This window comes from Pseudopodoces humilis, chromosome 13, assembly GCF_049639895.1.
Source record: "Pseudopodoces humilis isolate 2021_Gansu_Grassland_sample_001 chromosome 13, ASM4963989v1, whole genome shotgun sequence".
NCBI classification, from domain to species: Eukaryota; Metazoa; Chordata; class Aves; order Passeriformes; family Paridae; genus Pseudopodoces; species Pseudopodoces humilis.
Window position 1 is genome coordinate 9,775,041 of NC_142212.1, and position 26,744 is coordinate 9,801,784.

Genomic DNA, 26,744 nt, shown 5'->3' on the forward strand with positions numbered 1-26,744 from the left:
GAGAAAAGTTTTTAAATGAAGTTCAACAAAACAGTTACCATTAGTAACTTAATTTCATTTTTGTCTTTCTTAAAAGGCAAAACATCACTGTATCAACTGAAATATTCTCTGTTCAGCCATCATAATTTTTTTGCATCCCCTTTGGATATCATATTTTAAAACTATGATAGTTTTTTCACCCTTTTCCTATAAAAGGTAGGTAACACATTGCCTTTGGGGCTTTTTTATTTTATAAAAATGGGATGAATTGCACACATTGTTTAGAAAATATCCCATCCCCTTATTTTTATGAAAATATTATTTGAAATCCCAAAAGGATGCTAATATTTAACAAAAAGCACAGGGTTAGCCTATTAGGATACCAAGTTTGACAAGTTATCTAAGGCAAAGACTTATTTCAGTCGTTTCAGAGGAAAAACATGAAACCCCAGTTCCTTACCAACCATGCAACAACAGAAATGAGGTTGCAATGAATTCCAGTCTAACCTTCAATAATGGATTCAAATTACCATGTTCACAGGGGAAGGAAAAATATTGACAAAATATAATACCATTTTTTCAGATAAAGCAGTGAATGCTGCCACAGAAAACACTGCACAGATGTAAACTTGCAAAGAAAATCAGGTTCCCACTCAAACTTCATTCTTTCTAGTCTTGTCAGACCCCAGTACATGAAGAGATGAGCTCTCACTCTGCACAGACAAAAGGGAATGAAAAAGGGATACTTATGTGAGGTTTAGCACCAAATAAACAGCTTTACTGTTATAAATTTTAGTAGAAACATTACGAGTTAAACTTAGTGGGCTTTGTGGTTTAATATACATTCAGCACAAGTCATTTTTCTACAAGCCTTTGGCTCCATCTGCTGACTTTTAATATTAAAAATAATTGACGAGGTTGAAAACGTTCATGTTTTTGGAACATGTAAATCACCTACATTTTTGAAAGAGTGGTTCAAAAGGTACAACTGAATACCCCAAGTGTGTGGTCTTGTAAATTTGTCAGTTAAAATTACCTTGAAGCAACAACATTCCAGCTCTGAGGAGAAGGTACCTGAGTGAGCCTTGGATGTACAAGGGGTAAACAAGTCTTGCCTGGGAGACTGGCTGGAATCAGATATAAACAACTGGTAGACATCTGGATGTTTATGCCACAGAATCACCCAGCAATTAAGTACAAACCTGAGAAGTGAGATTCTGAACAGACTAATAAAAAGAATCAAAAATCTATAACACAACCCTTGTGAGAGCTCATTGGAGACATTTGCTCAACACCTGCCTGTGCTGGTTTCAGCTTCTTCCATTTGCAGAGATGTCTGCTTCAAAGAAACTAAAGCTTGTTTTATTTATGAACAAATAAAAAAAGATAAAAAATAACTCCACAGGTTCAAAAGCACACATATTTGCCTGTTCCAACTCTGATTTATTTTTCATTATTGCAGAATTCTGATCATTATCAGAGCACTACAAACTCAATCTAAGTAGAATTGCCACATGAAAAATTGCATATGAGAAATGCATCTAATATGCTCTTTAAATGTAACGGGAGAAAGTCTTAGTCCCAAAATAAAACACATTTATGATACTTCATTGGCCTTCCTCACAATTAAACAACTAAATCCATCACTAAATCGCAGCAGTCTGCTTTATATTAACACTGAGCTCTTGTGGCTGCAAATTATTTGAGTGGTAACTGGGATAATCAGCATCTCTGGGAATTTGTTTTCCTTTGTGACTTGAACTTTTACTATCTGTATTAGAAAAATCTAACAACCACGCTCTCACCTCCTACAAACACAAAAAACCCCAACACACTCAACTTTCAAGATTTGCTGTGACATCTCTGTGCACTCTGAAACTTTCCTGTTACTATCAGAGTAAGAGATACATTCCATCTCTCAAACTGAATCCCACTTGTTGCAATTCCTACATATGGAGAAGAATTTTTTTTTCCTCGAGCTGTTCTTAGCGTCTATATCAACCCATTGGAGTCTCAGTAGCTGACTTAGAAACACAGGTAAAAAACAATAGATGGAATAAATTATGTTGGCAAGGGGATTTAAACACGGAATGAAATCTTAACTTTGTTAAAGCTAAGATCAAACAGAATCTGAAACAGATCCTGAAGCTCAATCTTTATCACAAAAAAGGCTCATTTTCATAGCTTTCTAAAAAAAAAAAAAAAAACTCTCCTGAAATGAAAATATAAAAACCCCTCATAGATATAGCACATATCACAGATACTATAGTTTCTAAAAAGTTTATTTTAAAATTATTAAATGTTTATAATGTCTCCTTCAGATCTGGGACTGAACCTAAGCAATCCACTGCTTTCAAAAACTTAAAACACAGGAATCCAAATTCTGAACTGAGAGTACCAATGAGTGTTAATGGCCTACAAAACATTAGGAAGATACAAGACTCATTTCTACATGGCCATGCTCAGATATAAATATGGCTCCAATAGGTTTAAAACCATATTTATACAAATACACTGGGGAAAATTATCACCACACAACTGAGATTGAGGGAGGCATTAATGAAAACTTAAAATATAATCACATTTAAACATAAATTTAACCTGAAAATTTGATTCTTCATGTGTAGGAAAGCAGCAAGAAAATCAGCGTGTACTTTAAAGCACTTCACATAAGTATAAAATTTTAAATCACATCAACGAGTTCTCTGTTGAAGTGTATCTAAATCCTGACTCAAATAAAAAGCCCTGGTGTCAGCATCACTAGATGACATGGAGAAAATGAAAGGCAGGATTAAAACTTCATTTCTGAGCTGATCAGAAGGGACTTTGTCCATCAGGGACAACAAAGTAATGTAAAAGAAAAAGCAGTAACACAACGTTTGATTTGCAGCGTTACATTCACTGTGCCAAAAAACGTGAACATTATGGATTCAGAATAACATTAACTCAGCCCACTCCTCATTCTGGATATCTAAAGGCATGTTTTTACAACTGTTTGCAATGTATGTGTCAGATGGACTAAGTCTTTCTTGTGAGTCACACTACAACCACAAAACTATGCCTGAGCATTAACTTTCCTTTCCCCTTACTCCATTTAAATCTGACGTAAAAACTTTGCCTATCTCTCTCCCCATATATGCACCTTCAAAGCATCTTGCCAATACTGAACACATGAAACCCTCAGACAAGAATTTGATCCACCCTTATTTAAATAAACAAAACAAACAAAAAACCCCAAAACCATCCTCCTGAAAATTAAGAAAACAAAAAATCCACAAACAAAAATGAAAGCCAAACACCCCAAAACCCCATAAACCAAGTGAAGAGAACCCTTACCTTCACACTCTTATTTGTGTGTTTTCACTAGAGAATTACTGTAATTTTTCAAAAATACTGCTTAAGTGTCTGCCAAAAACATCCCTTTAAAAATTAAGAAAAAAAGCACCTCAGTGTTTCTAGTAATCCCCCAAATCAGTTCAGCATATACATGTTCTACAGAGGTAGAGGTTACTGACATCACAATTACCATCCCTGAACATGTTCTCCTTACTCTTATTAACCCTTCTCTCTATTCCCAACAGTAAACCTCAAGCTGAGAAAAAATTCCCTCTTGCCACAAAGACTTTAAAATCTCCAAGCATCTCTCCAGAAGTGCAGCCAGAGCCTGTGATCGCAGCTCTGACGGCCAGGGACGTGCGACCTGCACGGATCACACATCTGGAGAGCGGATTTAGAAATGGAAGTTCCATAACCTCCACAGAAAGGAAGAGTAGGCAGGAAAAGTGAAGATGAGAACAAAGCAAGGACAAGTAAAAGGAAAGACCTGAAAAAAATATTTTGTACTACAAAAAAGTGCTTGACCACAGTTGTATTTTAGAACCTTTGACTAATCTGTTAACACTTTCTGCAAGAAAGCAAAGCAGACACTGAGGTTTCTACCAACCCATGAATTTTCCACCATTTTCCTACTATTTAGGGAAATACATGCCTGAAAAATATTAGCACAGTAGAATAAATAACGTTGAACTTCATTCTTGCATAACATCTCAGACTCACCAGAGGGCCCAGAACAAGTTGGGGCCTCGCTCTGTATCCCTGTGTTGGAGAACCTTCTCCACCTCCACCCATAAGAGATTAAAGACCTCCCCTGGGGTGAAGGTATCTAATAACCTCCTCTAGAGCCCAAACAATAGGGCAGTCCTTGACAAGGCTGGAAAGAAGCTTTAATATGAGGGTCCTTGCCACCTTAATACACTTTGTACACACTACTACTTTTCCTCAAACAAGAATATCATGTCAACAACAGAAAAGGAACATTTCAAATAGAAATACACATTGTACAAAACAGTATTATTGTTCAATCACCACTTGATTCCAGCTCTCTCCTAAAACTGAATGCAAAATAGTTCACAGTGAGATTTACTGTTGTATTTTACTTTATTTTACAAAGATTTGCATTTAGACAACACCAACTGGTGTTGCTCTGTGCTGACTCAAAACTGGACATTTATTTTAGTTGTATTGAGCATTTATTCCAATCCTTTAGTAAAAATACATACTTTCAAGCTTCCATTTTCCCTGTGGTTTTGTTTTGAGTGTTTGTGGTATACCTGCACATTCCTCACTCCCTCAAGACTTTAAATTGCTGTCAGCTAATCTCCACAAGCAGGATCAATGTCTTCAACTAGGCAAGAAAATACCTCATGAATAATACCCATATTTCAAAAATGAGCTGATTCATAACAGTATTTTTTTTTTTACTTAAGCCACCATTCAACTTTTTGCAGTCCTATGTAGTAGGTATCAGACAAAAACCTCCTCTAGGGATGCTAAGCCTAACAGTCTATTGAAATTCATGATATAATTATTATTAAGAAAAAAGCAACTACAACACAGTAATTGAAATTAAGAAAACAAAAGCAAATAAATTAAAGGAATACCAAGAAAGAGCAGAAGAACTTATAGACATTCTGAAGCTCCACACAAAACTTACACAACAAACAAATTTATGACTTGTTTTCCATACCTCTATCCCCTTTCTGTTGAAGAAAAAACCTTGACAGCTGTATATATACACAAGGGGTTTTTATTTCCATGAGTTAATCTGTTCACATAGCTGATTTCTGCCACCTAAGGCCTCCTTTGCCATTCTTCTGCAGAACCTCTTATATACCCTATACCTATATATCGAGAGAATGTATCTTAAATACAGGTTGCCTAAAGAGGAACAGCTCAACTACTAAATCTTTCACAAAGACCTGACTCTTTTTAAGTCTTCAATTTCAGTATTTAACAATGTGTTAGCTACAGAGACTCTTTAAAAGGTTATTTGACCTTTCCTTGTTATTTCTGAAGTGTGAAATGTTTATTCTTAATTATTTATTCATTAGAGGAGAAAGAAAGAGAAGCCAACTTTAAGTCATATGCTTTGACGCTAATCTTTAGTCCCATGAAGAGCCTGGGAGTTTGCAGCTTTCATTTCAGACAGTTGCAAATGGAAATCTGTATCTAGGCATTCGTATCATGTTCATCACAGTACTATCTGGGCAGCTAAACTAATTATATCATTCCAGCTGATACTGGAAATATTGGCTCTCTCTAGTATTAACTTTTCCAATTCAAGCTGCACCAGTTATTATAAAATGAAGTGATGGGAATATTTTAGTGAAAAGATGCACCTCACATTTAGTTTCAAGAATACATGCTATTGTCAGGCATATGATGACAGATGCAGGTGACGAGCTGAATAAACATTTAAAGAGCAAAGTAAATTTTCATGTGATTTTCATGGCAGTATGAAAGAATAAAATGTAGAGAGTTCTCTAAGTGAAGCCCTCCCAGAAACACACAGTACAGGGCATGAAATCCAGAGGACTTCCTATGGTGTTACAGCAATACCTCAAGAAAGTACTCTGGTAACAGAGTAAATACAGATTTCTGGGCACTTATGCACGAATCCATTTTCTTCTGTCTCTGGGTCAGATTTATCTTCAGCAGCATTGGTTAAGCAATGTTTTTAATATTCAGATCCTTTCTTTGCCAGTGGCCAGAATTAAGCAGAACTTTATAACATACAGACCACAGCTTAGTTAATGTGGCATTTGCTGAGATGTTCTGCTTCTCAAAGCCTCATCAAATGAGGAGTTGTACTGTGTATGGATGACCAAGGATGAAGAGTGACATCCCCTTCCTTCAGTCTGGTTACTGAAATTTTGCCAAAGCCTCCAGCTCTTGAATTTGAATATTTAAAACATGAGAGCTCCTCTCTGCCCTGACTAGCAGAACTAACTAAGCCTTCTAATAACGTTACATTCCCAGCAGCAATGCCATGTGAGGGCTGTGTGCACCATACAGCAGGTTACCTTCCCAATTACTATTCAAGTGTCCCACTAAGATTCCTGCTCAAACAGTTTGTGTACGTGTGTGTGGGTCTGCTTTCAGTTAAACTTCATTGAGAACAATTCTACCTGATAAATTAGAAGAAATAAAAATAAAGCTAATGACCTGGCAGCAGCAATGCTTAAGCAAACAAGTTATGCAAATACAATCCAGTTATCCTTTGCTTTAAGGAGTTACCATAAAGTTAAACAAAAAGGCATTTGGATGAAACTTATGATTACTATAGCAATGTCCATTAACTTGGTTTCAAACTGATCTTGAACCCCAGGGTACACAAAGCCAAGGACACAATACTTTATCCCTGGAGTTTCAATGGTTCGACAGGAAAGATGCTACCTACTAAGTTCCAGGATAACATGGGCCTTTTTGTTCAGCTGCATCCCAGTCACAGCTCAAAATTGCAAGAACAGATGGGAAAATGCAAGAAGAAAAAAGTTTCTTCAATCTAAAGACCAATCAGTTTGAAGAGCAAACTCTGAGACTGGAAAGGAAGCTAGAAACGGACAAAAAAGGACAAGCAGGAGAAGAAGTAGAGCGAGCAGATAAAGGAAGTTGAGACAATATAGAAAAATCTAGATGTCAGGAGTAATCTTAACAGCTCATCATGTGTTTAGTTTTCTTTTCAACCTCATTTTGGAGTAACAAACCAGCACATTTGTTTATCCTCATGCGTTGCTAGACCAGAGCCAAACTGCTCACTCGTAGTAATCCATTACATAAACCATTTCTCCATTTGTGGCACACTTGTGCACTGGGATTTGGAGGCTTTACCATCAGATCCTGCAATCCAGTATGCTGGGAATGCCAAAAAAGCTACAGAACACCAAGCACAAGAGACTACACACAGACCTCACATCTGTCAGCAGTCTCCAGGAGTCCGGAGACAACAATAATGTGGCAAATTAGTGGGGAGAAAGCCTGCATACATGGGGCAGCACATGCAGTCACTAGTGGAACTATCAAACTTCAGTGCCAAGACCAACTCAGAACAACTCTGCCTGTGTTATTTTCCTGTCAGGACAACGGCTCCTTCTTCAGTTTCTTTCCCACCTTGTATTTCTGTCACAACTTCCTTTAGCTTTTCTAACTGTTTTCATGGGGCAAAATGTTTACTGAAATCTTGATAAAGAAAATGTATCTTATCTAAGAAAATCAGTCATCATATCAAATAAAAGTGTGACGTTCATATCACACAGTATTTTCTTCTAATTAGAGTCAAGATCATCTTGAATTGTTTTTTTACTTTAAACCCCACTGAAGAGTGTATCAGTTCTTAGGCAGTAACAGCTCTCTGCACTAGCTATTAAGGCAAAATTATCAGCATGGCAGTATCACAAAATACACACTCCAAATTAATCTCATGCTATCACTACCAGTGAGAATTGCAGATAACCCTGCACAAGCAAGCAGCTCCATGGAAATACTGCAGAAGTCTACCGTGGAGAGCAATATTGTTTCCAGCAACAGGTGCTGCATGTCCAGGTGAAGCCTTGATTCCAACAGTCATTTCAAGATGTTTTAGACAGAAGCAACACGTAAGTTACAAATATCTTTACTTTCAGATTCACTATAGGATGAAATTTATATGCTTTGCCTTCTAATGGATGAGAATAATTACCCAATCTTGTACCCCAACTGTCTCTGTCTGGGAGCACAGGGTATACCTAGATCTCCAAGAAAAGCTGCAAATGAATTTCAGTATTTGAAGAGTTAATTGGCCAGCACTGACTAGGCCACTTTTCTGCCTACAAAGATCACATTAGACACACAAGCTCCAAAAATACAGTGTATGGTTTGGATTAGCACTGCTCAGGTTGGCTGCTCTGCCCTGGCTTCCTTCCCTTCTGCTCAGACCAAGTAGAAAAAAATTAAAAGCCCCACAACATATATCAAGACCCCTTTCTATTATGTATTTTCTCTGGTCCTGAATAAAACAAACCTCAATGCACAAAGTCCTTTTATCTTGCTCCCTCACTTTACCTACATGATACTCAGTAAAAAATTGCAAGTGATTTGAACTAAACATCGTACTTTGGTAACAGGTAGTGAATGAATAGCAACATACAAATCTCTTGCTGAACATTTTTATTCCTGAGGGGTTTTTTTAAGTTCAAAGGTCTACAGTTAACCACAGTTTCGTGTGGTTTTTTAATAGAAACTGAAAACTGATTTGGTTCGGGCTTTTTTTTAATGTGAACTAAAACAGAAATTAAAAACAAAACCAAAAAAAACATACAGTAAAAAGTTACAAAATCATACTTGAAAATGAGGGAACTGATCTTCAGAAAGAGCTCAGCATCTGCTACTCTTATTCTCTTAAGACATCAAGCCAAAAAGATTTGAGAAGTTTTTATTGCCAGATCTAAATTTCATTCCACAGGCACAGGATCAGATCTTTCATCCTTTACTTAACCACAAAGAACTGTGCAGAGCAGTTTAGTTCTTCCAAAACAACTGATAATATCCTAAATGCTCAAAGCAGCGTACTTTCCAGTATAAGCCAAATCCTGCATATTTTCCTTTTAAGTAACGCCACAGCAGATGCAAAACCAGTAGGATTCACACTGATGTTTTCTAGGAAAGAAGAAAATCTCAAAAAAAAACATAACCCATGCTTTCGAAACAGCAGACAAATAAAAAAAGGTTAATTCTTGTACTGAATTAAGCCGCATGTATAACATTATGTTTATACATTTAATTTATTGCTTTAGGATTTAAGATTCTCGCATTTTTACACCCACATCTTTTAATATGCACCACAAACTGCCTTTTCACAATTTTACCAGCAACATTTAGGTGATTGTCCCCCAACCCAATTCTCTGAGCTGGCCTTCTTCACAGTATTCCAATGAAAGGAAAATATTCAAGGCAAGCAAAATTCCCTTTCCAGCAGATGACCTGTTGCATTTCAAAGGCTGTTTATATCAGTATTGGGCAAGAAAAACCCAAGCAGCACAGAAAGAAACAGATGTAGAAAGAGTATTCAGACACTCTCAGAATATATAGCAAGCATTCTCTCGATTTGCAGTGCTAATAGCAGTCAACATTGACTTTAATTTGGAGGGGGCATATTAGAAGGCCCAAAGTGCTCAAAATGGTAAAAGCAAAAACTCCTTTAAGACTGCACCATGAAAGTCCACATACAAATGTCTTTGTGATGCGATTCAGTGGGGTAGAATCCAAGTTCATTTTCTGAGATTTAAATGTCCTCTGACAAGACTTAAGGGTGCAACTCTGATTGTGCAAAAGTCCTTAAATAAACTAAAATTAGTTCTTACTACATGTATATACATACTAAAGCTCACTAATCAGATGTCCTGGGACATCAGACAGACTAAAGTACTTACATGGACAAAAGTAGATCTCTCTGCTAGAATTTTAATAGCTATAATGGGTTGAAGGAAATAGTCTTGCAAATACTATTTGAGTTATTCCATCAGACAGTGGAGAATTTTTTTGCTGTACTAGCCATAAAAGCTACAGAACATTTGCCAAAACACAGACCAACGTTATCTAGCCAACCAAAAAAGCTTAGAAGAAAACAACTCTTTTCATATGGTGAAAGTATATGAAGCTTCTCAGTATCATGCAAAACAATGCTTCTCTATCGTTCATAAAGTCAGTATAATTTGACAGTCTTGCCAAGACAGAATCACCACTGCTTTAAACCAACATTCTCATTTACTAGGAGACTTGACTAGATAAACAGAAGCAAGTTCCTCACATTTTTCACACCAAGTCTCCTATCAACTTTTGCAAGCTCACTTGAGCACTGAAACAACTTGTATGACTACTCTCCAACACCAGGGGAGCATTTTATAAATGGGCTTGCAGCTTTTGAGACTGAGATGCTCCACACAAATAATGGCAATTGGCTACTATAAACCTCCAGGATGATTAAGGTTGGAGCTGGTAAGAGTATTTATCTTTCCTTTTAATGAGATTTATTACAAGAAACAACTTTTTACCATACATCACCAGATATGTTATTCAGATTCAACAGAGAGAGAATCCCCACATGATCCCCTAGAGAAAAACATGAATATAAGCACTCAGCAGGAACATAGCTACTCAACATTCAAGACACTCACAAATTCTGACTCATACACAGTACAAATGGCAGCACTGGACTTTACAGAGCCTCCAAGTCAGTTATTAACCTCTACCAGCCACTCAACTTGCATCAGTCTGCTCCAGCATTTGTTAGCAATGCACTAAACAGGACAGACAGGAACCTGACTATAAGACAAAGGAAAGTTGCTGCTTCTTACAGTTCCTAAAATAGAGTCCCAGCAGTGGTCTGCATACTTGGCTGCCACATCAGTGCTCTGGGTCTTATACACCTAGAGCCCTGATCACAGGTAAGGCAATGCCAAGTGGACACTTTCAGGATAATCAGATCCATGAGCTGTGTACATCTCTCTTTGCCTCCCCACCCAATTCAGACTTGACCTACCTATGATCTTTCTCACCTGGATTAGGAAGGCACAAGATACATCTTCCCCACTGAAAACACTTTCCTTTTTCAGTTAAACTGTGCTAAAAAAAATATCCAGCAGCACTGCAGTTTGACATTCATCCTCATTTCAACTAAAATCTCTAAACATATACTTTAGATATCAGTAAAATAAAAACCTATCAGTAAAACAAAATTAAACTAAATTTCAAAGAATCCATATTATTCAAACTCCAGTAACTTAAGCAGAAATACAAATGTCACGAGTCGTTGCAGTTTATAAACTCTAAGACAACTGAGATTGAAAGACCACTGAAATAATCTTAAATGACATTCAGAATTCTAGCAACACTGCTTTTGCTGCAGAAATCCTAGGTTCATGCTCTTCAAGGTGGATTTCAAGTGCTAAGGAGCAAATAGTACTAACTCAATTGGAGAGTGAACTGTTTGCTGTGTCAAAGCTTTTTGCCAAACACATATATATAATTTTTCTTTTTGCTATATGGATAATCAGCCCCAGATGGCAATTTACATAGGCAAAGCATAAAGGAATCCATGCACTGCTGGTGCTCTCAGCCTCAATCAGAGCAAGCATGGGCATTTGAGAATGTCACTGTTTATTTTTAATTGCTGTGTCCCTCCTTTGTGCAGGTTCAAGCGGTCAAAGATGTCGAAGTCCATTAGTAGAACTGGAAGGTGATGCCACTTCATTTGGTGAGAGGGTTCTTCAAACTTAAAAAAAGCAGCTAGTTTGTAACGTCCCTAAATGTACCAGCTGTCAATCTCAGTTACCATTGAGTCAGGGCAAAAAAAGGTCAAAGAGAGTCATAAACCACAATGTGTTGTGAAATGTGCTTCCTCCGTTACCTCGTAGGCCTGAGAAAGGTTTGACCTTTTATAGGTATCCTAACCCAGCTCTGCGTGATGCTGGCAGGGGTAAGTAAAACACACAGCTCAAACTTACAAACATTGCTTCCCTTCCCTGGGTCTTTGTTTCCATACCTGTGCAACAGGAAGGTGAATGTCCACAAGCTGCTAGTGCCAAAATACAAAACTCTGCCCACCACTATTATCATTCAGAGGCATGGACACATCTTCTGTTTCACACATAGCAGTGGAAGGTTTAATTCATTAACAGCAACTGGAAAAATAACTAAAACTTTGAGGGAAGTTGTTAAAGCCTTAAGAGCCAACTGATCTGGCTTTTCTTTGCAAATGACCTGTTTATCTACTAAGTTGTCTGTACTCTCCCAGTCACACTTGAAGTCACACTTAAAGTCTTTTCCACTGTCCTTTTAAACACAAATTTACAAGTTATTTACTATATTTTTGTCATTTCCTCTTTTATAAGGATTCTCAAAAAGCAGACTTATTTCTAAACATATTTCTTCAAAAGATTCTTGGACTACAGATGAAAAGCAGAAAAGTCATTTCCAGATACAATCTAGTGATGCATTCTTTCTTTGCAAGAAATAATTACTCTGTCCTGTCTCCCCCATCTCCCGGAGCACAAAATGACAGGAAGTTTGACAAATGCTGTACCAGAAAGAAAGCAGTGAACTCGCTATGCAAGGCTCTGTTTGGGCAGGAGCCATCTCCCAGTCCTTGCACTCCTAACTACTTGCCCCTCTTCAGACCCTGAGTACAGGCAGGCCCGGGACAGAGAACAGGACACAATAGCAAAGGAAAAAACAGTGTCAAGTGGAAACCAGGAGAGGTTGAAGCTAGAGCTACAATCCCAGCAAGAATATTCTGTGCAGGAATTGAAAGCATGGCTCCCAAATTAGGCTGCATGCTGTAATTAAGAATATGGGCAGTGAGGAACTTGACTGGGGAAGCAGAAATGTCAGAGTACATATCATACAAATCATTTCTCTGCAAAGAACAATAGGATATAAACTAGATGGCCACAGGTATTGCTGAAGAGGCTGGCCAGAAATAAATCATCTGCTATCAGCCAAATACTTCAGGTGAAATCAGAATGCCTCACATAGTCTTTTACTTGCCCAAACAGTACAATCAAAAATGAGAAACCAGCACGTTCACTCAATGAAATAGTAAGGTCCTTATAGTAAAATGACTTGAAGATAATACTGACAGCATTGAAAGAGTCCCATCCAGGCTTGTTAGGCCAAAACTTGCCCACCCACAGAATGTTATGAGCTGGGTCCATTTTTAAGTGGTGGCTGTAAAATACTCCTCAAGTCTTAATTAATTTTGGGCAATTAATATTAAGGGAAAATCAAAGCAGTGATAATTGCACCTGTGAAATAGATTTCACATGTTCCAAGCATAAAGTCACTTTGCTTTCTTTTAAAGGATTAATATATTTTAAGGAAATTAAACAGTAACAACAACTGAGCAGGTCAAAGGCCATTGGAAGGTCTCTTTGACTTCCTACAGGCTCTCTGAAGAGCTCAATGGCAGCAAGCCACCTACTGCATCCTAGCAGCTCTCTCAGAACATGCTGACACAAATTAAAGCCTCAGCAAACAAAGAGAATGTGCATCAAGCATTTCAATGCCCTCTTCTTGTCATTTCCTTTGCTTTCAGACATTTCTGGAAGCCTACCTACATGGATTATTTTGCAAACCTTCTCCCCGGCACATATCTCAAATGAAAGTAACCTCCTGCAAACCTTGCTCAGTCCTTGGACACATCCCATCTTGCAAATATGCCCACTTTGCTTCTCTGAATTTGAAAGTGTAACATGCTAATCTAGATCAGTCTTCTCCTTACACAACTAAATTATTGAGCAGGTAACTTTACTGACCGCTTTATTTAAAAATCACTATGCCTCTTACTGTTATAAACTGGGTTATAATAGAGTACAAAAATAAAAATTGAAAATAATTGAATAATTTCAGATTGGATGAGAACACTCTCTTCTTTGTTGTGTGTCTCCTTCTATCAGGAAAACCAGGGGGAATGAAAATGAGAGACTCACCTTCAGGGCAGGAATCTCCACACTGTCACCGAGGCTAACAGAGCCAGAAAGAATAGTCCCTGTCATCACTGTGCCTTGACCCTTGATAGAGAAACAGTGGTCAACTGCCATAAGGAAGTGTCCTGAGGGGTCTCTTGATGGCAGGTAAGCTTGAGACTTCAAGACCTGAAAAAAAAGATAAAAGCAGCACCATGCCTGGGTGAAAAATCATGACAGCAACACAGCAGAAGGCAGGCAAGTGGATGATTGATTGAACAAGCTTGCAATTTTACTGATTTCAGGCATCTCCCAATGAGCTTAGAACTCACCAATGTCAAATTAACTGCATGCCATAGAGGAGCTGCACACTTAGCAGCAGGAACAGTTCGATTTTCTGCCTTAGAAAGATTTGGTGCTGCACATTTAGCTTGGTTAGCAAAACCTCACTGGCGATAAAGTTGCTGCCAAACTCAATATAAACACTGCAGCAAAGCAAAGAGAAAAAAACAACTGTACCTGTGTCATCCCCCCCTTTTTCCTCCCTCCCTCAAAAGCACAATTTTACAGTGCTCTTTGCTACTTCAGCTTTTTTGGATTTTGTGAAAATGACCTTATGTACAGATATTAGTGCCCCATAAAGCCCATCTCTGCCTCCATCCCAGAAAAACTGTAATACTGGGTCAAGTTTTCATATTCAACCTCCCCTTCAGACTTTTGTTAGTGTTTCTTGAAGGATCAAGACATTAAGAAAAACCACATAAGTACCATTTTCTAGATAAATTCCCTGAGTTTAGCACTATTTTGTTGACAAATACTCCCATTTTTTAAAATACATCATCAGCCAAAAGATTTTAATTATAGAAAGGAAGTTGTTCTCTACAGTGCTTCAAAAGAACTGGTTCACTCCTGTCTAAAATCACTTTCAATGTCTGTCTCTATTATATCACCTGCATATACACTTGGTATTGCCTTTAACATCTGTTTTAAAGGTCAGAAACTGCAGCCCAAGCCCAGGTTGTAATGGCAGAACCATGGAGAGTCTCTTAGGAAGGACAGAAGGGATAACAGCCCGAAGTTCAATGGCAGAGCTCACAAAGAATTTGCCAGCTTGTCTAATATTAGGTTTCAGTTGACAGAACAGCTGCAATGAGTGTTTCCTTCAAAGGTTTCAACCCTGGAGAACATCCTGGTAAATCTAACAGGAACCAGATCAAGGCAGAAGTAAGCACTTGCATATCTCCTCATCTCTAGAAACTGCTGGGGGCAGATTGGTCCTGGCTAAGTCTAGTCTAAGGCCATACTACATTCCATCCCCATGTCCATCCTGACTCACACTAGCCTGGGAGGTGATACAGCATTCAGTGCTCAGCAGCCTTGTGGAATTACCCTGCCTTTAAACAAGCCAGGCTGCCCAGAGCCAGGCATCCCTAGATTTTTTGATGACTGACGCTGCACCATGGCAGCATCCAAATCAGAATTTGACAAGTCTTCAAAGAATGCTGCCTTTGTTCTGGGACTCTTTTCTGCTGTCTGAAGTAACAGTGGCATCCCTCCAGGGCAAAGATGTTCCTTTCCCTAAGCTTATTACAGAAAGGGTGTCAAGTCTATTTCAAGCTACAAACTGCTCTGTTACTTTAGGTGTCCTGCCCTTCACAGTATAAACATCATGTCATGTAACTAAGGGTTTTCAACATTTGAGAAGGGATGTTTTCATGTTATTATGTTCTTCAGCGAGTACCTCAATTAATTCAGAAACACCCAGTGGATTCTCAGACTCTGGGGCTTCTGGTCCACCAGGCTTTGCTGCGACAGCAACAATGGGACACCCAGAGAATCTGAAAGAGAGAAAGATTTTCAACATTAGACCACAGATCTCTGACACATGTCAATATAAAGAACTTCCAGGCCCATCTGAAGGCCAGGAAACTTCCTAAAATTCCAATTTATCTGCTCTTCCCCCAATATGACTGGCAATTTTTTCCTGAATTACCAGCAGATCAGCACTACCAGTCTTCACTATGAAAGCTTCAGTCCTGTTCCACATTAGCTACTGATTCAATGCTGTAACAGTCAAATGCAAGATTCCATTTATTTCAGAAGCAAAGGTCTGTTGGTACTCAGTCTTAATGCAGTGGTTTGCATCCAAAGTCATTTTATCTGGAGACCAGCCCATTTTTAACTTTCATTAAACAATTGAAATTCTAACTGTAAAGTCATAACCTTCAAAACAGGAGCCAAATGCAAGATGCCTCATGATGCCTACCTGAGTCTGCAAGATCTGTAGACAACAGGAAGATCTAAATCTATTGAAATCAAAGTCTTCAAAACTTAAAAATCTCAAACATGCAAAGGTTCAGAGAGGAACAGTACAGCCAGCTGACCTCAGTTTACCTTTTACCCTACAATCAGGTTTATTCTTCAAGTCCTTAACTTACAGCAACTTTTCTTTTTATTTTTTTTACAAATTCAGTCAACAGACTAAACTTTCGCTCCCTAAAATACAACCTAATGTTTTTTATTTGATTTTTCAAAAATCAGAATTAACCACATAAAATATGTATTAAAGTAATGGAATAATAATCAGTAATTACACCAAAAAGTAACTGGTTCTCATAGGTACTTATGCAACAGATTCAGACCAAAATTAATTATTTTGGCCATCCTCTTGAGACTCACCCCCCACTGATTTTCTCTCATAAGGGAGCAAACTGGAGGGAAGAGATGGTGCCTTTAGCAGTCATAGTAATGTTTGGTAAGAAGAAGAAATGTTAAGTTCTATAAAGGGAGCTCACTCAGTGACCCAGCTGTAATCAGGCACATGAGGTATTTTCTTTGTTTACATGCCATAAGCCTGAGGCATCTAAGGACAAAGGATAATAAAAACATGCATTGAAAATTCTTGTGACTAACCATAAAACTTTTGGAAATTTATTTTCATACAAGTATTTCAGAGCACTGTATTACAATAAATAGAAGTTTATGCTGAACCAGATGCTTTACTCCTCTTCCCATACACCAGAACAAATTGGAGTAATTGTATGGTGCATTTAGAGGCACTTCTGAACATGCTCCAGCCCTACTGAAACTTTTACTCCATCACACCAAATTTCTCTCAGCAGAATTCAGATCAAGCTGGACAAGGGAAGAATCTGATGTGCAAAAAAATTTTTTTGAAAACTGAAATTCCACTCATAGAGACAGCTTGCTTTTCGTTTTGGTATCAATTCACAGAAAACCAAGTTTTGATTAGGTAAATTCACAAGTATCAAACTACTCAAATATACTAGTTACTTTCCTCTGCCTTTGTTTTTTGGTTGGTTTTGGTTTTTTTTTTCTCTCTATGCAATTTCCAGAGAACACTACAATAATTTCCCCAGCATTGGTGGCAACATCTACTCTGCAATTGCAACAGCCTTCAGCTTTGCTTAATGTTTTGGAATTTCACATGCACACCTATGTGTACAGTGAAAATATTTCAACAACTATTTGAAAGAAAAACAAAAACACCACAACTGCCACTAGAGGCAAGTGTCAAATGATATCAGCACATATCCTGCTAATAAGAAGAGTTCAGGAATAGAAAAGCATTTTAAAACCACACATTTGGAGATTCAAAGTCAAGTGGGAAAAAGGCTGTTGTGAAACTCCACAAGCCTGAGATACAACAGGACAAGCACTTTGCAATCACACCCAGATCAGCAGTGCTGTCAAAGCACCAGCAAGCACAGACTGCACATGCAAAAACTGAATTTTGGTTCTCTCTCCTCCGTATGCTGAAACCTGTTTCTTAGATCCTTCAACTCAAAATGTGACCTGATAGTTCTGTCCCTTACATTCCTGAGCAAAGCATGTGCAAAGATGTGCTGCAATTTCTGTAACCACATCCAACAGCTCTTCACCTGGATATTCTGGCTTTGTATTATCCTATCCAAACTCCAAGTAGCTCTTTAAATTGAAAAGCTTAATTACAGGAAAATATTTCTCTACACATGATACTTGCAGAGGTGAATCTGGAATTTCACCTGAGCTTCTGAGGAAATATTTTCACTCTAGCCTCATCATTTTTGCCAGATGTGCCAGTATGTTTAGAAGCATGCTGGAAAAGAAATGTTGGTATTTTTGCCAAATCAAATTTTGTGACAAGTTACCTGTAAGTATTACTGTTCACTTACTTGGTATTTTCCAAGGTCTTCTGCATTTTCTTAGTCATCTTCTCAATGGCACTCTGTCTCTTCCCCTCTGGAAGGAGATCTATTTTGTTCAGAACTACCACCATCTTCTGGCAGGCAATTTGCCCAATTACCAAGCACTCTGCTGACTGTGTCTGCATCCCTTTTGTCACATCTATCACAAGCATCATTAAATCGATAATCTGGGCACCTGGAGGAGAACTCACAGTCAGTATTGACACAGCATAAAAGGATTAAGGATCGTTTTCTCAAATCGTTTCCATTTAAAATTGTCAGCATATGTACAAATGCCCAGAAAGACAAACAAAACACAAGTCAAAGTAAGCACTGAACGCCACAGCTCTTTTGAAATTAAGACCTTGGGAATTTAAGCTATTATAGGCTATCATCGAGACATAAGAACCCGGGAAGAACATGATAGTTCAAGTCTAAGGCTGTTATCACTGCATTTAAAAAAATACTAAGAAAATTAAGCTTGTAGCAACACAGGCATGACATCTGCTTAAATTAAAAATCATCATCTAAGCAGCCAAGCAAGAATCTGATACAGCCAAAGTAACACACAGCAACACTGCAGGGAGCTGCACACTCAGAGCAAACCCAAGAGCCAACCAGGTACCCCATAAAAACATCCACAAGCCTCAGTCTCTATCTGCTCCCCATCATTTTTCTTTCCAAGTCCAAAATTTCATAAAAGTGAAAATTGTGATTACCACCAGAGAAAGGTTTATCCCAAGCCTGAAGAAATTCTTGAATCCCCCAACGTTAGGAAGAGGCAATTTAAAACCTGCAAAATATCACCACTCACCCCAATTCCAATCCATATAACTTTAACAAGTAATTTCAAACACAGGAACAGAGATCTGAATCCTAGATCTCTTTATGGAAAGGCTCCTAAATTTTAGGCTGATATTACCTATCATACTTATGGATGATTTTTATTTTTCAAAGTATTGCTGTCATGAACCCTTAATCTTTTGATTGAAGCAACCTGAATTTCATAGATTTAAATTAATTTTCAAGGAAGCTTTTGATGAACATTGGGCCTTCCACTAATTACATTTAGAATTTTCTTGTTTCATTTGAGGTAAGTGAAATACTCTGAATACCAAAATAGAAAAGTGCAACACAATCAAGTGTTGAGAAAGTTTAAACATAAAGTAAAAAAATAATTAAAGCTGAAGCACTAGAAAGTCATATGCTAAAATATGCACATTTTGAAAGATGACAAAAGCTAGAAATCATGTAAAATTCCAGCTCTCTAGCTTAAGTATTTTTAATATTGGCCTTAAGATCAGAAGAAATCAATACAACTGTTCCTTGTTCCTCCACCCTCTCCAGCCTTCCCCTCGCCTTTTTTTGTTTTAAGGCTTTTACAATGGCTATGATAACAGCTACCCTTGTTCCCAATTCCCATGAACTCAGGATAGGAAATCATTCTGAGGTTGAAGTGCATGGGTGAATGAGCGGGTGGGAACTAAAAGAAAAAAAAAATTATAGCTACAAATGACTATTTCAATCTACCAGAGCTTTCATCTTGTAATAGTGAATGTTAGGCCCTTCAGAGCACTAGTTGGATAATTATGATATTTCCAGTGCTCCTGCAGAATTTTTGCCAATCATTTCAAATATCTCTCCCTGACAAAGCAGAGATGGGCTTTGTATATTCAAAAATAGTTTGCATTTTTATTGTTTCAGGAATCGTATTGATTTAGAGCTTGTTTAAATTTCAACACAAACATCAAGACTGTACAAAAGGCTGACTTTACACACCACCCAAGTGCAGACCTAAAGGTCAGAAACCAAGGGAAGCAAAAAGCATGAAAATGGTTTGTGCGGGACAAAGCACTCAGCAATCAGAATGGATCCATTTTTGTGAACACATGTAACAGGGCTGCTTTCAACTTAATGCACATATTTTGTATTACACTATTTTACACAGCTTATATCCTCCAAAGGAATGGGAATAAAAAAGGAAAACAAAACCACCAAGTCTAATTCTTTATTAATACTATAAAAAGGACATTCTGGTAACACAACAATGCTGCAGCTTGAGCCTTACCAAACATTACTATGACTGCTAAAGCACAGTGATCCTCATGCTCCAGAACTAAGCCAAAGCAACCAGACCCAAACCTGGCCTTGAAAAGGGCAGCTGCTAAGATGCATTATATACAGTGTGGTATCTCTCCCTCCAAAAGAACACAAAATCTGCACTGAACTGTAATATGTAGTTTTGGTAAAAGGGGTCACTTCACCTTGAAACTCTTAATCAACTGCTTCAAATTAATTTGTTTTAAAGCAAACGTTTGCAATTGCCAAATTTATGAATCTATTAGCAACACATTAAAAGAGCCTTAAAAATGATCAACCCAGTTGCTAGAAGGTCAAGAATGTCTGCCGAGGGGCATTGCATAGCAACAAGAAGATGAACAAAGAAAAATAACTGTACATTCCATGGAAAAACTCCAGAAACATCACAAGACATACCATGACACTTCAGACAAAAAATACTTCAAGTCAAGGAAGCAGCAGCACACAAGTTTACAAACACCATCAGCACAATTACTGCGCCTCCTCCAAAGCCCCGAGGTACTGACTGGCCACAGCTCCTAAGAGATGGCACAAGATGGAACACAAGGCATGGCAGGCAGAGCTGGCACACCAGCAGGGTGGGAAGCTGCTGCCCTTCAAAGGAGTCGTGGAGTGAAGGCAAAGACCACAACAGCGCTGACGAATATTTGAACTGCGCTCTCACCGAGGCATGAGGATGTTCCATAGTGTTTTGTATGTGTCTACTCGTGCATGTCAAGGCAGGAGTTCTCAGGTTTATAGGACCTTGAGTAACAAGGCAGAAAAATAATGCTAAAACTTAGTTCCTCAAGTTTCCTTTTTGAGCTGTTTAATAAACCATCTTGGACAATTCATCTTCTTCCCAATCCCCCATCTTCTCCTACATACTTTTGCATTTTGGTTTATTCATTGCCCATTAGCCATGCATAAAGTTCATTAAATACTACAACAAAATCATCTAAAGAGTACAGGGATTCACCAATGTCACATTTCAAATCAGGAAAGTTGGCGAGATGACAAAACTGTAACCCTCTCACACCTACCACAGAACACCTCATTCAGTACATTTTCTCCTCATAACATATAAATGGCAATAACAGACTTAGAATATATTTAACTTCATATTCACTACTTAATCTCTAGTAAACAATCAGCTCACTGTCATATCTGAGTTCAGTTAACAAAAGGAACAATATTTCTAAATCATTTTCTGCAGCAGAGTAAGATTTAACATGGAAGAGTGTAGCAAGGATGAATTATATCAGTATTCTCATGAATACAATCTCATTTGGAAAGGTTTTTCAATAGGGATATAAAAATATTGTAGATATACTATGCGGAGACTCAAAAAACAGTAACAAGAACAAAAAAAGGTGAAAATATTACTCCCACCTGCACTGTCTGACGACAAAATGTCAGCCACGGGGTCTTGTGCAAAATGGAACAGAAGAACTGAAAGAACAAACAACTGAACTCAAAAAAGGAGACAGAGTATGGGCCTACACAGTTAAGAACAGTAATAGGGAAGAGATTATGGATTATTTGAATATTCCTCAAACCTTCAGAGTAAGAAAATGGCTTGAAATTACTTTGAACAAAGCAGATACACATGCAAAGGACAGGTCTGCATACAAGGGAATACAGCAATCAAAAATATTTTATCTGCACTGAAGCAGGTCACATAGAATCAATGAAAAAGTTAAACTAAGATACTCAAATTATTTCTTCTACAGAGAAAACAGGGGTGTAACCTTTTATTTGCCACTCTATCTATCAAAGACATGTTCAAGAATATTGAGAAAGATAAATCCTGACATGTGATTTCTCACTTTGCTTGAAAATGAAAGATCAATTATTGGAGTACCCTTTGTGTGATGACACACAGCTCAGATGAAGCCCTGTAAAAAGCAAATGAAATAAACAAGTTGTCATCAGAAAACACAAGGAGTGGATAAAGATGGGAATTATACTTCAAAGATAAGCAGCTAAACCACAGCAAAAATAAAGTAGATAGTCTGAGTGAAGAAAAACAAAGAAGAAAGATAAAACATGACCTGAGAGATTCTGGATGACAGCCAAATACAGGAAAAACACAAGACCAGCAGCACAGCATCACAAAGACTGCAAGTGCCAGCTAAACCTGGAGGCACCAGCACTCATTTGTATCACAGAAGTGACAGGGAACACAAAACTCAGAAAATAAGAAAAATACCTTCACAGACAAGATAAAGAAAAGGTCCAGCTACTGTTTTGAATACACAACCCATGCTAGCTCCTGGATTTTGAGGAGTATCTGATTATAAAAAGTCATCAAGGAAGTAATTTATTATTCTTTTCTCAGGAGATTAGTTGAATCATAGATGTCAGAGATTATGACAAGTTTCCAAAGAACAGAAAGCAGCAACTCAACCTTCTCTAAAGTGGCCATCAGCTCAATTTTTTCCACAGGAAGAACAAAATGATACCACTTGCAACATCATCCCTAGCTAGCTCTCACTCTTGGATCCTGAAAGAACCCACCAGCTGCTGCCTGAGTACACTGAAAAAGAATAAGTATGCATTTTAAAAGTATGTATTGATGAACATTTAATTTTTAGGAGAAAATTCACTGCATTCTCTATATTTACATCATTTAGTATAATATATGCTAAAGCCTTTGCTGAAATAGGAAAAAAAGCCTACCCAGAGTTCTAGGAAACGAGGTTGCAGACCTTCATCCCCTCCATCAAATTCACTCCTCATAAATGTGTTCAGTATCACACACAATTACTAAAAACCAGCTCTTATACCAGTGTTCACGAGGAAACACCATGGGAGTCCCCAAGACATCAGATGCATTTTCAGAAACAGTAAAGCACTATAATTTGTATGTTTTATTCTGGAACAGAACATTACATCTTAAATAACAAACCTCCTTCAATCTCAACCACAAAGGCTGTCGCAGTTCTGCATGTACATGAACTCAAAACACCTTCCATTTGTTCAGCCTGTTGCATGCTTGTAAATTTTATATCTGAATTCCCAGACTGAGCTGTGTCCCTACAGAAAAATATAATATTAACACAAATTTAGAAAAAGATTACATTATTAGATCTAGGAAGTCAAACAAACAAACACTTCAGGCTCATGTATTAGTTTATCAGTTCCAAAACGTATTACTATTTTATTATACATGCACTGAGCCCACTTTCAGAACCATCTAGTTATAACCTCCAAGCACTAAATTAGCTACCAATTCCTTAATGAAAATCTCACCCAGAAGGCATTTTCAATAAATAAGTAGAATCTCAACTGGTTTGTCTTTACCAAATGTAGATCAAGAATATGAGAGCATTTTAAAGTTGTATTATTTTGGCAAGCGTAACTAAAGTATTGCATTAGATTCCCAATAATACATCAATAATAAAGCTATAATAATAATATATAGTAATAATAAAAATAATAACAAACTAATAATAAAGCTGACTTGGCTTCAAAAGGTAAAACCTGGTGAGTGGAGGGAAAAAGACTGGATCAGGTCCCTGTGTGAACAAAGGAGAGGTTTTGCATGCCACACAAACATGGAACATAGGCACAGATTCTGAGTGGTGGCTTCTTTAAGCTACTGTGTCCTGTCCTCTTTGTAGTAATCTTTTTAGATGACTTTGCACAAACAGTACAACTGTTGTTCACAGGCAGCAAAAGGAAGCAGAAAATGGAATTTGAAATGTAAAAATAAAATAATTGTGGGCCATGGGCTATAATTTGATTTCATGCTCTACAAGGAAATGAAAGAGGACTTCCTTAAACATACTTCTTTTTTTTTTAAAAATATGCTTTTTACCATGTTACGATTTCCTCTAGTGTAGAAGAGAAAATAGGATTGTAGAAAATGTACCGTTCTCAAGTATCATTGCTACTCAAGGGCAAAGCTCTGTTTTAATGTGCACTTCCCATTCTGGGGAAGAGGAAATTCTTCAATTAATAAACCGGGTGGACTGAGGCGAGTTTTTAAGGTTTAATCAATTTCATCTGCACACAGGATAAAAAGACCAACTATTCTACCATTTTTACCTCCGCTATTCCACTTTCAAAAAAAAAGAAAAAAAATTAAATCAATGTTTTATTTTAAATTCTTTGAGGTTAGTATCTCCTGTCTCAGGAAATATTGTCTATATCATGCAGTGAGTATCCAACTTCCCTTTCACAGCCCCCTCTCCTCACTTTTTTTTGGTTAAGAAACTTTATTCAGAAACAGCTAAATTATTCCCTGTTTTCATATACAGTTGCACCCTGGGAGATGTTACAAGTCACACAGGATTTTGCCAGTTCCCTTAGGGGAGGCACTGTGATGAATAAGGAAGACATTTACAGGATATGGAATCCCCCAAAATTCAAACAGAAATAGGAGGTGTAAGGCAGGGAGAGGCATGCACTCAACTGGGGAACATGAATTACACATGAAGAAACCTTCTGTAAAGCAATGCAAATCATGGATCAGAACTGGGAAACACTTTGAAAAGAAAAGGATCTCATGGAGTTCAAGCATCCCACCATCATTTCCGAAGTAGGCCATCAGCAGCTCAGAGCACAAACGGGGAGCTGAGCAGTTTCAAACTCTGCAACATCAGACAGCATCAAACTGGCAACCCACAACACTTCTGACTGCACAGTAAAGCTTAAAATTAGAAGCATTATGTCATCGCATGAATTCTCTTCAGATGAAAACCAGCCACCATGGCTGGTCTGTAGCTGAGAGCTAGAAAGGGAAAGCAGTGTGGCCATAAGGGCATAACTGGAAGAAGTCCATTTCTTGTATGTCGAATAACCCATCTGTTACAGTTACTTACTTGTAAATGTGAGTTCCAACTCAACTACAAGTAGTAGGTGATAAGGAGTTATAAGAAATCAAAGGGTTCTTTTGCAAAAGATGTCACGTGAGAATCCCTTGAATATACTTCATGTGCCAGAAGAAACAGTGTGCCATAGTGTTCTGAAGAAGATAAAGGCACGAATGCCTTTACCATCTCCTTTGTCAAGTCATCCAAGGATCTATCCTGAGTAAGTTCTAACTGCACGTCAGAAACAAGTCTGTGTTCTCCAAAGGGAGGAAATGCCTTTAATGATTAGGGTATATCAATAAGCTTGATCAGCCATGTTGATACAAATACACAGAACTAGTGCCATTCCTTCATAAAATCCTCAAAAGATACAGTCACTATATGCTGCTCAGTGCAAAATGTGTTAAGTTTAGAAGCGGCAAAGAAAGGTAAAGTATTAGAATTTGCCTATATACAATGTAATATTGAAATAAAATACTGCATTTTGATCTGTCACTTTCTGGAAAAGGAATCTTAAAGTATCTTCAAAAAAGGAAACAAGACAAATGCAGTTAGGTCCTTCACAAAGAAAAATCCACATTAACAGCAGACACGGACAAAAGTAAACGAAGTTGAGGAAAAGAAGGGAAATAAAACACTCTAAGAAAAGAGCACAATCAATTATATAATTTTAAGCAGCACAACAATTTCAATTCAGTGCTGCTAAATACCATTTGTCTTTAGACAAATGAAAATACAGCTTTGATATTTACATCATTAAGATTTTAAAGCTACATCCAGCTAGATGAAGCTTAATTTTTAATAAAACATTTATGATTTCATCCTGCATAAGAGGTATTAAGATGAAACTTAAAGAAAGGGATACTTTATTCCATCGACTTTCTTGTTTGTCCCTCAAAAACCCTCATTTCTTTTATTTCCAAAGGAAATATAACAAACTAGATGAGTGACTACTAGGGTCTGGCATTTAAATTCCTGTCTTTAAATACATATTTCTGTCAAAAACCAGAAAATCACCCCAAATGAATAGCCTATAAACAATGAGGGGAGAGCAAAGCAAACAATCCTTGCCTTGTAACATGAAATGCCATGTAATACATAGCATGTGTAAAAATGGAGGTAAAGCACCATATGAGAGAAGACGTCATCCTTCTTCCATATGTACAAAAGTCCTTTTCTGTAATATTACCTATTACTAGATCTGAATTTCTATATTGACAGGGCACAAACTGGACAGAGTCCAAAACAGACCTCTAGTTATTTTAATGCTGAAAATATAAACTATGGTACCATTTAAAAAGGCCTACATTATCTTGGAAGAGCAACAATCATTCTGAGTAGACACAGATGACTGCTACAAAAAAAAAGGTAGCATTTGCTGAATTACTCAACACCGTGGTATTTCAGCTGCATTAATTTCTTCCTTGGCTTGAAGTCAAAAGTGCGTTAATTGTGAATTAGTTAGCAAACATTAACTTTTTAAAGTGTCATTCATACATATGTATATGCAAATACAGACACCAGTAAAAGCTGAGAAGTTAAACGTTTAGGATACTGCACAAAACTACAGTGAAGTCACTTAGCATTTTAGACTGAATGTCATTATACAGCTCATCAGCCATGGAATACAATCTGAGGTGTATACTAAGAAAAACTATTATTTCATAGACTTGAAAGCAAAAGAAAGCATAGAAGAAACCAACTGGGTTACTACTATCCAAGTAGTAAACCTGGTTTAACTGGGGGTTTTTGGTGGGATTTTGTTTGTCTGGTTTTTGCACTACCTGCCTATATTACACCTAGCAGAAAAAAGTTCAGTTTCATATTTTGGAATTCAGGCTATAAAATATTTCAGTCTATTTCAATATTTCTAAGTTCCTAAATGTCATAAAAAATGGCAC

At 37.5% G+C, this 26,744-nt stretch overlaps 1 protein-coding gene across 1 annotated transcript in view; it reads right to left on the bottom strand.

Moving 5' to 3' along the window:
- The window catches only part of EEFSEC (eukaryotic elongation factor, selenocysteine-tRNA specific), a 122,963-nt gene that overhangs the window by 73,065 nt on the left and 23,154 nt on the right, over window positions 1-26,744 (bottom strand). Inside the window, exons 2-4 of the mRNA XM_005522074.2 lie at window positions 17,933-18,140; window positions 15,499-15,595; window positions 13,782-13,946 (exon numbers count right to left, since the gene is read on the bottom strand). Coding sequence (XP_005522131.1) covers window positions 13,782-13,946; window positions 15,499-15,595; window positions 17,933-18,140 — 470 coding nt within the window. The remainder of the gene's footprint in view (window positions 1-13,781; window positions 13,947-15,498; window positions 15,596-17,932; window positions 18,141-26,744) is intronic.